Source organism: Apodemus sylvaticus, chromosome 6, assembly GCF_947179515.1.
Source record: "Apodemus sylvaticus chromosome 6, mApoSyl1.1, whole genome shotgun sequence".
NCBI classification, from domain to species: Eukaryota; Metazoa; Chordata; class Mammalia; order Rodentia; family Muridae; genus Apodemus; species Apodemus sylvaticus.
This window is the reverse complement of record NC_067477.1, coordinates 19,458,992-19,469,781: the sequence shown is the minus strand read 5'-3', so window position 1 is coordinate 19,469,781 and position 10,790 is coordinate 19,458,992. Positions and strand designations below refer to the sequence as shown.

At 51.8% G+C, this 10,790-nt stretch overlaps 1 protein-coding gene across 3 annotated transcripts in view; it reads right to left on the bottom strand.

Annotated features, from left to right (window-relative positions):
- Window positions 1–1,934: 1,934 nt before the first annotated feature.
- Prima1 (proline rich membrane anchor 1) overlaps window positions 1,935–10,790 on the bottom strand; it is a 50,329-nt gene continuing 41,473 nt past the window's right edge. For 2 of the 3 annotated variants that reach the window (XM_052185182.1, XM_052185183.1), the window contains exons 4-5: window positions 10,262–10,391; window positions 1,935–4,830 (exon numbers count right to left, since the gene is read on the bottom strand). In XM_052185182.1, the coding sequence (XP_052041142.1) occupies window positions 4,728–4,830; window positions 10,262–10,391 (233 nt within the window). In that variant the 3' untranslated portion in view covers window positions 1,935–4,727. Of the gene's footprint in view, window positions 4,831–7,267; window positions 7,438–10,261; window positions 10,392–10,790 lie in introns of all 3 variants that reach the window. The other variant, XR_007978311.1, reaches the window with a different exon arrangement.

Genomic DNA, 10,790 nt, shown 5'->3' with positions numbered 1-10,790 from the left:
GGAAGGCATAAAGAAAGAAAGAATTGGATGGCATGTTCAGGAGATCCCAGAAGGGTTCAGAGGACAGGTGTTGGCCAGTGCCTCACCCTAATATGGGAGATAGAAGAGTGGGGTCTTACTGACTGTGATGGAATAGATATAGGACTGTAGGTGACCCAGCAAGGGAATTGTCAGATTCTTTCCAAACTGATATTCGGATGGGTATGTGGTGGGGACTAGTTGGGTGGGTGGTCTCTAGTATGGGACTGACTTCCAGGTGCCTCAGGGTATGTTTGAGTGCCACACTTTAGGGAAGGATGGAGGAAGGGTAGCCTGTTTTCACCAGTCTCATGGGCCCAAGAATGGTTTTGTGCCTTTTCTCCAGCTGCCTGGCCAGGTACCACAGTGGCAGGGCGCCACTGTATATCACACCTCCTGATGGAAGACACGTTGCCATCAGATTGGTCAGAGCCATCATGCACTGTGTTGGTCACTGGAGCTGAAACTAGCAACGGCGACCTCAGTGAGGAGAGCTGGCAGGGGACATGACACCTAGGAGTGGTCTAGTGCCACTGCTCTGTGTTGGTAGCCTGCCCCTCCTCACTCACCAAGTCTGCCCTTAGAGCCCCATTTTGGGGGCACAGATGGACAGAGCCTTACACACAGGCTGGCTGCTCTCTGTCTTGTCCTCGACTGGTCCCAGGCTTCCTGCTGTGGAACCCTGGCTGGGGTGGACCAGAGCGTGTATGAGGCTTGAGGTGTTCCATCCTCAACAGCATCAACATAGAGGATCCAGGTCAAAAGCCTGGCTGGTCTGGGTGCTTTTATTGACAGCTCCATTGATGCCAGCTGTAATGGTGGCCCTGCCACTCTGTGCCTGCTTGAACAGGAATTCCCGGAGCTGGCAGCTCATCGGGCCCCCTCTGGAAAGGCCTGAGAAACAAACATTTCCAGCTCAGCAGGGATCTTCCATTCTTTTTTACCCTAAAGATGAGGATGGCATTCTCTCTCCCAAGCTCCTTTCCGGCACAAGTGCAGGGACCCCACTGGCCTGCAGAAAGATGGAAGCTTGGTGCAGTTTCTCTGGTGGGGTCTGGAGTTTTGCCCAGGTCTCAGTGGCTCCTACCCTGGCTCCTTCAGGCCCAGGACAGTATGGAGTGGATGGACCTGCTGTCCCAGAGGTCCCCCTGTTGGAGCACATGTCAGGCCAGGGAAGTGAACGCTGATGTTCAGCTGGGCAGACGTTCTAGGATAGTGACCACGGGCCCAAGTCCACTCCTCCTCCAGCATGACCAGAAGATCCCCGAAGCCTGGATACCCACAGCAAGGCCAGGCCATTCTCCTGGAACCTTTTCAGTGTGGGCCGTGGGAGTTCTGGGTCTGAACTAGTTCCACCTAGGCAGAAAGGGAAAGCTTATGGCTCTAGCCTTGGTTTAGACAGAGGCGGTTGGTGAGAGGATGAGGGACAGGACTGGGCTTAGAATACCAGTCCACGGGCTGGAGAGATGGTGCTTCATTAACAGGATGCTGCTCTTGGAGAGGACTCAGGTCAGCACCCATATCAGGCAGATCACAGCCATGTACAACCCCAGTTCCAGAGGATCTGATACCTGCTTCAGGGCTCCAAGGGTACCAGGCGCACACATGGTCTATATATACATGTATGTGTGTATATGTGTATGTGTATATGTATGTGTATGTGTATATAATGTATATGTATATGATGGATATGTATATGATGGATATGTATATGTATACAAAACATTCCTACACATAAAAGTGAAAAAAATCTTCAAAAAACAAAACAAATAAAAACACATTCCTGTGACTTTAAGATAAATCAACAGAAGTAAAGCACCTTCCAAGTGCCCAGCCCGCCCTGGGTTCACAGCAGCATGCTTGCTCCTCTCCCACGTTCAGTGTCAATCAGTCACTACAGACAACAGTGACAGCCATCTTTATAAGTATATTTTTATTGACAGTAAAAAAAAAATTCTCAACGATTCCTTCCGTGAAGGAAGGGGCAGATGAGTCTTGTCGCGTGTACCTGCTTACCCAGGCAGAGTGCCAGCGGCACGGTCGCCTCCCGTACACACGCACTGCTATGAAGGCAGAGATCACGGTGTGTACATTCATGCACTGCAGGTCGCACATCACCTGGACTGTTTAGGTTATATTTGTACAGATCAGAGTACAGTATTTATACATATATATATATTTGTATAGATAGATATCTCTTTAAATATATATAACTATATATATATAATATGCCTATTTTTGACATCTACTGTTCTTTTGTCCAAAATGTCCTCTAGAAGGCTTGTAGAGACACCTGGTAACCGGGCGGTCCTAAATGCTGCTGAGTTCTGGTACAATTTAACCACAGTGAGGAACATTGGCGGAAACATGTGGACACGGGCATTTCTTCACACCTCTGCCTTCAGGCTGCACTGAGACCAGGTCTTAGTGGAGAGGACGCAGGGCCCTTTGAAATGAAGGTCTACGTCCACGCTCTTGCTTTTATGTACGTTACAGCCATGCGGGCTTAAAACCCAGTGCCTTCCTTCTCCTGTGATGTGAGATGTGTGCTCTAAGTGGCCAGGCGTGGGCTTGAGAGGCTGTTCTCAGGGGAACCCTTTTAACACCTAGGCCCTTCCCTTGGTTTCCCCTAACTGTGGGGTGGGGTAACACAACCCACTAAAGATAACTTACGTGTACAAAGCCAAGCACAGGACAACCTCAGCCGTGGTCCCTGCTGGCTAATCGCACACACACACACTAGTTTTAAGCCAAGGTCTGGACGTAGGTACATGAAGATCCTCAGGCTCTGCCCAGCCCCCAGGCCCCCTAGTAGGGAGCCCCCTCTCCAGCCGGGGGTGTCTCTCACTCCTGGGTCTTGATAACTGGAGGTGGGAGTGGGAGGGTGTTACTCTCTCTGTGAGGCTCCCAGATGTCTATGTTTTATAACTAGGGCCAGGCCTTGTCTCTGTCCAGCGTCTACTGTGGGCCCAGGCACCAGGAGACTGTCCCTCATTTCAGTTTAGATCAAGGTGGCGATGGTGTGAGAGACAAGGCACTAGGGTGGAGCCTGCCAGGCTTCTCACCCTTGTCTTGCCTGTCCCTGATCTACCTCCTCTGGCTTCTTTGTCACTCGGAATCACATCCAAAGAGAACAGCCCGATGTTCCCCTGGCTGAGGTAGGGCCACCCCAGCGAAGGATCTCGGCAACCCCGTGTCAGAGCACAAGGCATGCTGTACAGGGGAAATTCACAACTAACTCAAAACCGTGTCCTCAAGCAAAGGAGGGCCAATGTCACTTGCAGGAGGCATGCCGTGCCCTGGACAGTCCCTTATCCTGTACCTACTGACTGGGGAGCAGAGCAGTGGCAGCTTCGGGCACCCAGCCACATGGGACTGATTTTCGTGTCTGTCAGTTTGGCTTTGAAATTCTCATGTAGCACAAACACCCACAGGAGATTTCTGGGGGCTGAGGAGGAGGCTAATGTACCCAGCTAAATGTCTACACTGTGGGGGTTACTCTCCAGCAGGCTTCTTCCTTCTAGGCAAGTACATGTGGCTCCTGAGGGGAGTGGGGGTGGGGCAAGGGATACAAAATCACAAGGGTCAAGGGTTGTGCCTCACTGTGTGGGTGGCCTCCAGGGAAACAAGCCTGTGGGTGGGGGGTTATCAAGGCTAGACAACGCTTCTGCGCTTTCTCTTCTACCCACACTCAGGAGGCTCTGGTGCCTTACGAGTTCTGGCCCACAGAGAAAGCCACTTCAGGGACACGCAGAAGGCCGCTTTCTCCTGGGCACTTTCTGAGTACCAAATTTAGGCTTCAGGGGACTGTTGGGGGTAAGTGGGTCACAGAGCACTGGACCAGCATCTCAGCCTGGCATGGAGGGCCCGTATGGGTTTGGCACAAGTTGTGATCTCTGTCCAGTGAGGCAGAGTCTGGCTCACACTGGTACTTCCTGAAGAGCCAGGGGCGGGGTGTCAGAGTGGACAAAGGGAACCTATGACTTTCTTGAGACACCCTCTGCCCAGGCATCTGGGAGACACTGAGTTCACTCCCTGGGGACTACGTAGACTGAGCTCACTACTTCCCGAGGCAGCCATGCAGTAAGGAGTCACAGGCTAGTCCGTGAGTCACAGGCTAGGCCGTGGGGGCAAAGGGCACGGGCACTGGAGATGGAAGACCATGGCAGATACAGCGATGGACAGATGTGTGGGAAGCACCTTTGGAAGGGGACATTTGTCTCATGGCTGTGTGATGGCTTTTGTAAGAATGTCCACAGAGGAGCAGGTAGGTTTCCTGCAGGAGAGGAAGCTTCCAGAATGGGAGCGGTCCCTGGATCACCTTTCTTCTGACTAAAGTGGGATATCTCTCAGCCCCAGGCAGACAGACAGACCCTCTGCTCTCATTGCAATACATGCTTTCAGTAGCAACTGGTGACAGTCGGTGCGCCCAACACGAGACAAGGAGGAGAGTATGGAGATCCCTGGGTGGTGGTGCTGCTCGGGGGGCCACATGCAGGGGGGCCTGGCTCAAGCCTGGTGTCAGTGCTGTACCCCTTGGGGTGACCAGGGCTAGCCTGGGAAGAGCATGCTTTCTCTTTCAGGAGGCTCAAGGCCTGCGAAGCACGAAGTCCTGGACAGGCCCATGGTCAGCTCATGTCCACCTGTCATCCATGTCCACCAGTGTCACCACGGTGCCCTTCTGGCCAGTGGGTCCCAGGCCTGCAGGTTCACACCACCGCAGCGTTCACATCGACCCCTTTGTTGCTCTGTGAGGAGCTCATGGGGTACTCAGCAACACTGGTGCCATTTTCATCTTTTCTCAGTGGTTTCCTAGAAAGGATCAGGGAAGGGGGACAAGGACATCATCAATTCTGAGCCACTGTGACAGCGTAAAACCTCGGAGCCAGAGTCTGGGTTAGCCAGAGTCCCACTTCTGTGGGGTCAATCAGATGCTATATAGACTCTTCACTAGGATGACCATATAATTTAGTAAGCAAGCCAGGGCCTTCTAAGAAGGTAAAGGGAAGACAACAGTCTGAATCAAAACTGTTCTGGGTAACCCAAAATGTGCGGTCAGCCTACTATGATCAAGCTCTGATTGATCCCTTTGGGAGCAGTTGGTTCTCAGGGAGCAGCATTAGTAATCGGAGTTTGTGTCTTGCCTCTGTGCAGTCAACATCAGGGTACGTTTAGTGAGTGAGCAGTGAGGGTGGTGGAGGTGTTTGTCACACTGGCTGGGCTGCCGGTGGCAGTGATGGTACCTGTGATGCTACTGGTGATGGTTATGGTGATAATCGCCATGGAGAAGGGGTTAGTGATGGTGGAGGAGGTCGTGGTGGTGGTGGTAGATAGGATGATGCTGATGGTTAGTGTGATAAGGATGGTGAAGGAGGTTACGGTAGTGGTGATAACGTGGAGAAGGTGGTGATGGTAGGGGAGGTGCTGGTGGAGCTGGTAGACAGGGGGGGATGATAGTTGTCTTAATTGTGGTAGTAATGACAGTGAGGGGGGATTTAATAGCTGTGGTCATGGTTGGATTGACAGTGTGGTGACAGTGATTGTGGTGACAGTGATAGCAGGGGTGATGATGACGAAGTCCCAAGCTGAGCTACAACCCGCCAGTATAGCTTTATTAGTTTCATCGGACCATGGAAAGCTCATTTCAGAGGCTACTGAACCCAATATCCAGTCTTCTTCTGAATACGAGGGATCGGGAAGGCTAGGAGGGAAGACCTGAAAGGGTCTAGCCCCGCTGCTGAGGGTGTGATGTCATGGTGCTACTTCCTGGCCTGGCCGAAGCCCTCCTTCCTCCTCTGAGTCATTCACGCAGTCTCTGGTCCCCACCCCGAGTATCTACAACCTCCTGGGCTGCGCTGTACAATCTGTTTCCCACCACCGCACTGCTGCCTCTAAGATGGAGATGACTCCAGCTGAGCATAGCTCAGGCACCTCCTGTGTCCCCAGAGGTACCCGGGATGAATAGTTCTTGCTAGGTATTATCTAAACCAGACATTTACAATCATCTTCAAAAACTCAGGGATCGATTGCTTCTGCCTTCTCACGCGTCCTCGGAGCCTGCCCAAAGACAGGATGGGCAGGGATGGTATTTTGTGACTGGTTCAAAGATCTCAGAATGGACTCTGCTTGCAAAATCTCAGCAACAGAATCGAGGAGAGGCAGGGAGAGGGTCAGTTGAGTCATGAGATATCAGGACATCTCACATGACACATGAAGGTCACATTTATTCACGTTCCCCTCTTTTTGGAATCAGAAGTTTTTCACAGAAGAAATCACTCTGGTTGGCTGAGCCTAGCCGCTGAGGCTTTTAGAAAAGGCAAGATCTAATCCAGGCGTCCTCCCCTGGTGCATCAAGCTTTGAACAGAGTTGTCTTGGGTGGAGATACTTGTTCCTCCTCAGGCCTGCCCCCTACCCCCGAAGAAGCTAGGCTGGAATCAAGTCATTTCATGGGGGGAACTGAGGCTGAGTGAAAACTTTGACTTGCCAAGGGCCCCGGCTGCACTGCAGTGGGACTCAGACTATCATCCTGGCCTGTCCCCTTCAGTTACCATCTCCTGCAGGCCTTCACTTAAGAACAGGCTCTTCTGTCTGGCCCCTTGGGAAAGCCTCCCTGCATCTCCTCTCAGAGGTCCCCCAAAGTCTTATTGAGCCTTCCAAAAAGTCTGTCTCATCTAGCTTCGATCACAGGGCACAGAAGTGCCCAGATGCCAGCTCAAGGTGATGGTGGCATAAAAGGTTCTCATGACAACATAGATTTGGCCTGCTTACCTCCTGGCACCGGGGCCAAGACCGCCTCTATTCAGTTCTCCATACTTTGGTCATAGCTTTTCGCAAAGCCCTCTGGGATTCACTGGTGCCAGTGAAAGCTGAATTGTCCCCAGAGCAGGAGACAGCTCTGTGTGACTCTGTTCTCTCATCAAACACAGCACTCATGGGTGACACTAGCCACTTTAAGGGACAGAGACCACAGCTTCTAGAACCTCAGATTTCCACCACTCTCTACCTGTGTGAACTCAGGCAACCTCTGCAACTTCTCTGAGGCTCAGTTTCCCTTTCTATAAAATGGGTACAACAGTGGCTGTCCCTTTCGTAGGTTTGTTGGGAGGATTAAACACATTAGTGCACGTCAAGCATGTGGATGGGTGTCTAGCATACAGTAAGTGCTCTGTAAGTGTCTGTTAGCTCTCAGCACTCCTGTCAGAGAGGCATCATGGGAGTTGATTGATTGGCCAGCCGGGGCCATCATACCGTCCTTCCGTCTGCCGGGACTTCCTACTTAGCATGCACCTTCTGAGGCTCTGGAAGACCTAACAGACATTGCTAGGACTCCTTTCGATCTTCCAAACTGTGGGCCAGTCTGAGCTGATCCCACCAAGCAAGACAGAGGCCACAGAGAACTCCTTTAAATGGCCTGGTTCCTAAAACCAAAAGAAAGGGGAGTGAGTCTCTCCAGGTGTCCTGGCTTCTGGCGGAAGGGACGGGGAACAGTGGCCTTCCCTTTTGGAGACCTGTCCAGACCCACTAGGTGTTCTTGATCTCTACTGGGAGCGTCCTGCACTGGGCTCCAGCCACAGAGCCCCAGAGGGCCTTTGCAACAACTGCCGCCTGGGCTCTAGGGTTCTGCTGGCGCCCAAGCTGCTGTCTGTTGTGGAGGGGGCAGTTGAAGTGCAGCTATGAGCAGCCCACTTATTTGGGGAAAAGATACATTCATCTCTCTCTCTCTCTCTCTCTCTCTCTCTCTCTCTCTCTCACACACACACACACACACACACACACACACACACACACACACACCAGAGGCCCAGCAGGAGCTTCCTCTAGAACACAAACTTCCCCACTCTTAAGTTTAAAGCCAGAAAAGGCTTTCCCCAGCCACCAAGGTGTCACTGGGAGAAGCAGACAGTGCAGACAAGCAGCTCTCCCTCCAAACCCAGGTGAAGGTGAGCCGTGGGTGTGGCCTGTGGGTACCCTCACAGCATCCTTCAGCTCTCTGGATTGGCTCTGGGAGCAGCAGAGGGCGGGGTTGACAGGAGAAGCTCCTTTGCAGGCCTTGACTCTTCTCTGCAGAGCTCTGCAGTCATAGCTCTGTACCAGACAGAGCCCTTCCCAGGACTGACACTGGAGAACAGCATACTGCCAGGCCACAGATGGAGCTCTAGACAAGGAACTTCCAGGACATCTCAGGCTCTCTGAGTGCTCTGTAAACCCCTGAGATGCCACATGGTCATGATGGGTGATTATCATTTGTGGGAAGGGCTGTGGCCTAAGGTTGTCCACATGGCACCTGACCCACTGAGGGTCTGGGTATCTGCTTTTCTGAGGCTTTCAGACAGCAGAACAGACAGCTAAGAAACAAAAATGTAAGTGTGTCCTTAGAAACAGCCTCTACCAATTTCTCTCTGGCCATGGGCACACACGGGCCCCTGCCCACTCTTGAAGGTAACCCTGGCAGCCCAGGAAGTCTTGTCCTGGGTTTCCAGAGTCCTTCCTGGCCTGGGCTCCCTGTGTCTACTAGAGGCTGAGGCAGCAGAGTAGAGGGTTTGCTTGAGGCCATCCTGGGCTATACTATGAGATGGTGTCTCAAATGTATCTATTGAACCTACAATTTGGGAAAGGACCTGGACTGACAAGATGGCAAATAGCGGAAGACAAAGTTGAGTAAGACAAGGTCTGAGCCCAAAAGCTTTGTGTGAGACTAGATAGCCTACAGCATGCCAGGACAGAAGGACAAGACAAAGTTGACCATATTGAACAGTGGCCTTGATATAACCAGTCAATGGTGGCATCTGCACTATCACCCCAAGGCATACAATCAACAGCCCATGCTCCAATTCTGAAAGTCCTAGAGGCTCAACTACTGTCATCTGCCATTGGGATTCATCATGACTCTCTGAGTACCCACAGCAGGCAGTTGTCCCTGGGCCTGGGGACCATCAGCCCTCCTGCCTGGGGTCAGGTGAGTAGTTTGTGACTAAACAGTCTTTCTCATTTATAAACACGCCACGTCTCTGTTAGTGGAGCAAGCACATAGTGAATTCACAAAACACTTTAGCAGTGGAAGACTCCATCCACATTGGTGTCCAAAACCAGGTCTGTTACCCAGGAGTTACTGGGTCTCAGGGCCTCTGAGCCTGTCTGTCTGTCTGTCTGTCTGTCTGTCTGACCTTCTGACCTCAGCAGGACACAGACATCAAATCCCCACATCCCCACCTCTCCACTCCCTAGGAAGGGCAGTCAGGAGCTCGGAAGATCATCATCAACTTTGGCTGAGCACCCCAACATGGCGAGAGACGGACTTTGGCACCACACAATTCTGGACTCTAATTCTGATAGGATGGCTGCTTCCTAGCTCCTAGGAGACTCAATTTCCTAATCTGAAAAATGCAGCACAATTGGGGGAAATCTTGGGAGATTGACCAAGGACACGGGACAGGGAGATGAACCCACAGTGTGACCTGAAATTTCCAGGGGACTGATCGGTTCCTGAGTATTCAGCATTGGTATTGCTTGTGAAGGTCATCCTGTGAGCTGAGTTCTGGAAGTAAAACCCCCACCCACCCCTGGGGATGCAGGAGCCCAGGTCTGTGCAGCCGCTCAAGTGCTCCCTCTCCTGCCCAGGTGCAGAGGGAGAGGCCTGGGCGGGGGGGGGGGGGGAACCACACCCTTATTCTAAGATTTCTTTTGTAATTCTTCTTGGTTTTGAATTGTTAAAGTGATATTATTACACAGGAAAATGGGCTCAGAGAAGAAAATTAAATATCTGAAATGCTAACAATTATTCTAATAGTGATTAGAAGTAACTTTTGGAGCTCAGGGATTAGGGAAAATCTCCCTAATCCGTATTTCTCATAAATATTATTAATGACTGTTGCCTTTGGGTGTTTGGCGATGGTTTTTTGTTGTTGTTTTTTTGTTTTTGTTTTTTTAATGCATAGTTCTTGTATTTGCTAAAGCAGATGTAGAACTTGCAGAATCAAACGTCCTAACACTTGGGAAGGAATGTCTGTGAGCAACTCTGAAATATTAAAGGTACAAGAACAAAGAGAAACCCATGTAGCCGTTACAGCAAATTCGTGGCCAGCATTAAACGGATTAGGGACAGAGAGGATCCCCTCCTCATCCTTCCCACTCCTTAACTGGATGACAATCTTTGTCACTGATGAAAGTGTCTGGGTAGTTGGAGACATCGCAGCCCAGCTGGGCTCCAGAGGGGCCCCCCTGGCATGGTGGCCGGACACTTACCTCTTTATGGCTTTGTAGCAAATGATGACCAGGACAGTCAGAAACACCAGGGAGGCACAGACCACCGCGACGACGATCACCAGACCAGACCACCAGCTATCCTCCGCAGGGCAGGAGGTAGAGTTGGGAGCTGAAAAGAGACCAGCATCTGAGTGTCTCTGAGTGAGCGAGGTGGATCTGTGTGACACTGGTGAGGGAGTGGCACTCACAGCTATCCATCATCCCAAGGAAGGCCCTCTGACCTTTCCTGCCTTCCCTACCCCCCACCTCAGCAGGTGACATCATGCTTGGCCACCAGCCAGCCCCTCCCCCACTCAGTGCCTCCACCCCTCCTTGGCCGGAGCTCAGAGCAGGGGTTGAGCGCCTGGCTAAGCAGGCCTCCATCCTCCCAGGCATGAGCTAACTGACAGCCGGGTTGGGCTTAATTTCCGATGAAAAATAACAGAACATCTCATTCTCTCGGCCAAGGCATTAAATCCGGGGGCCTCTGTGGTTGGGGGTGGGGTGGCAGGCTCGCAGGGGACTTAGG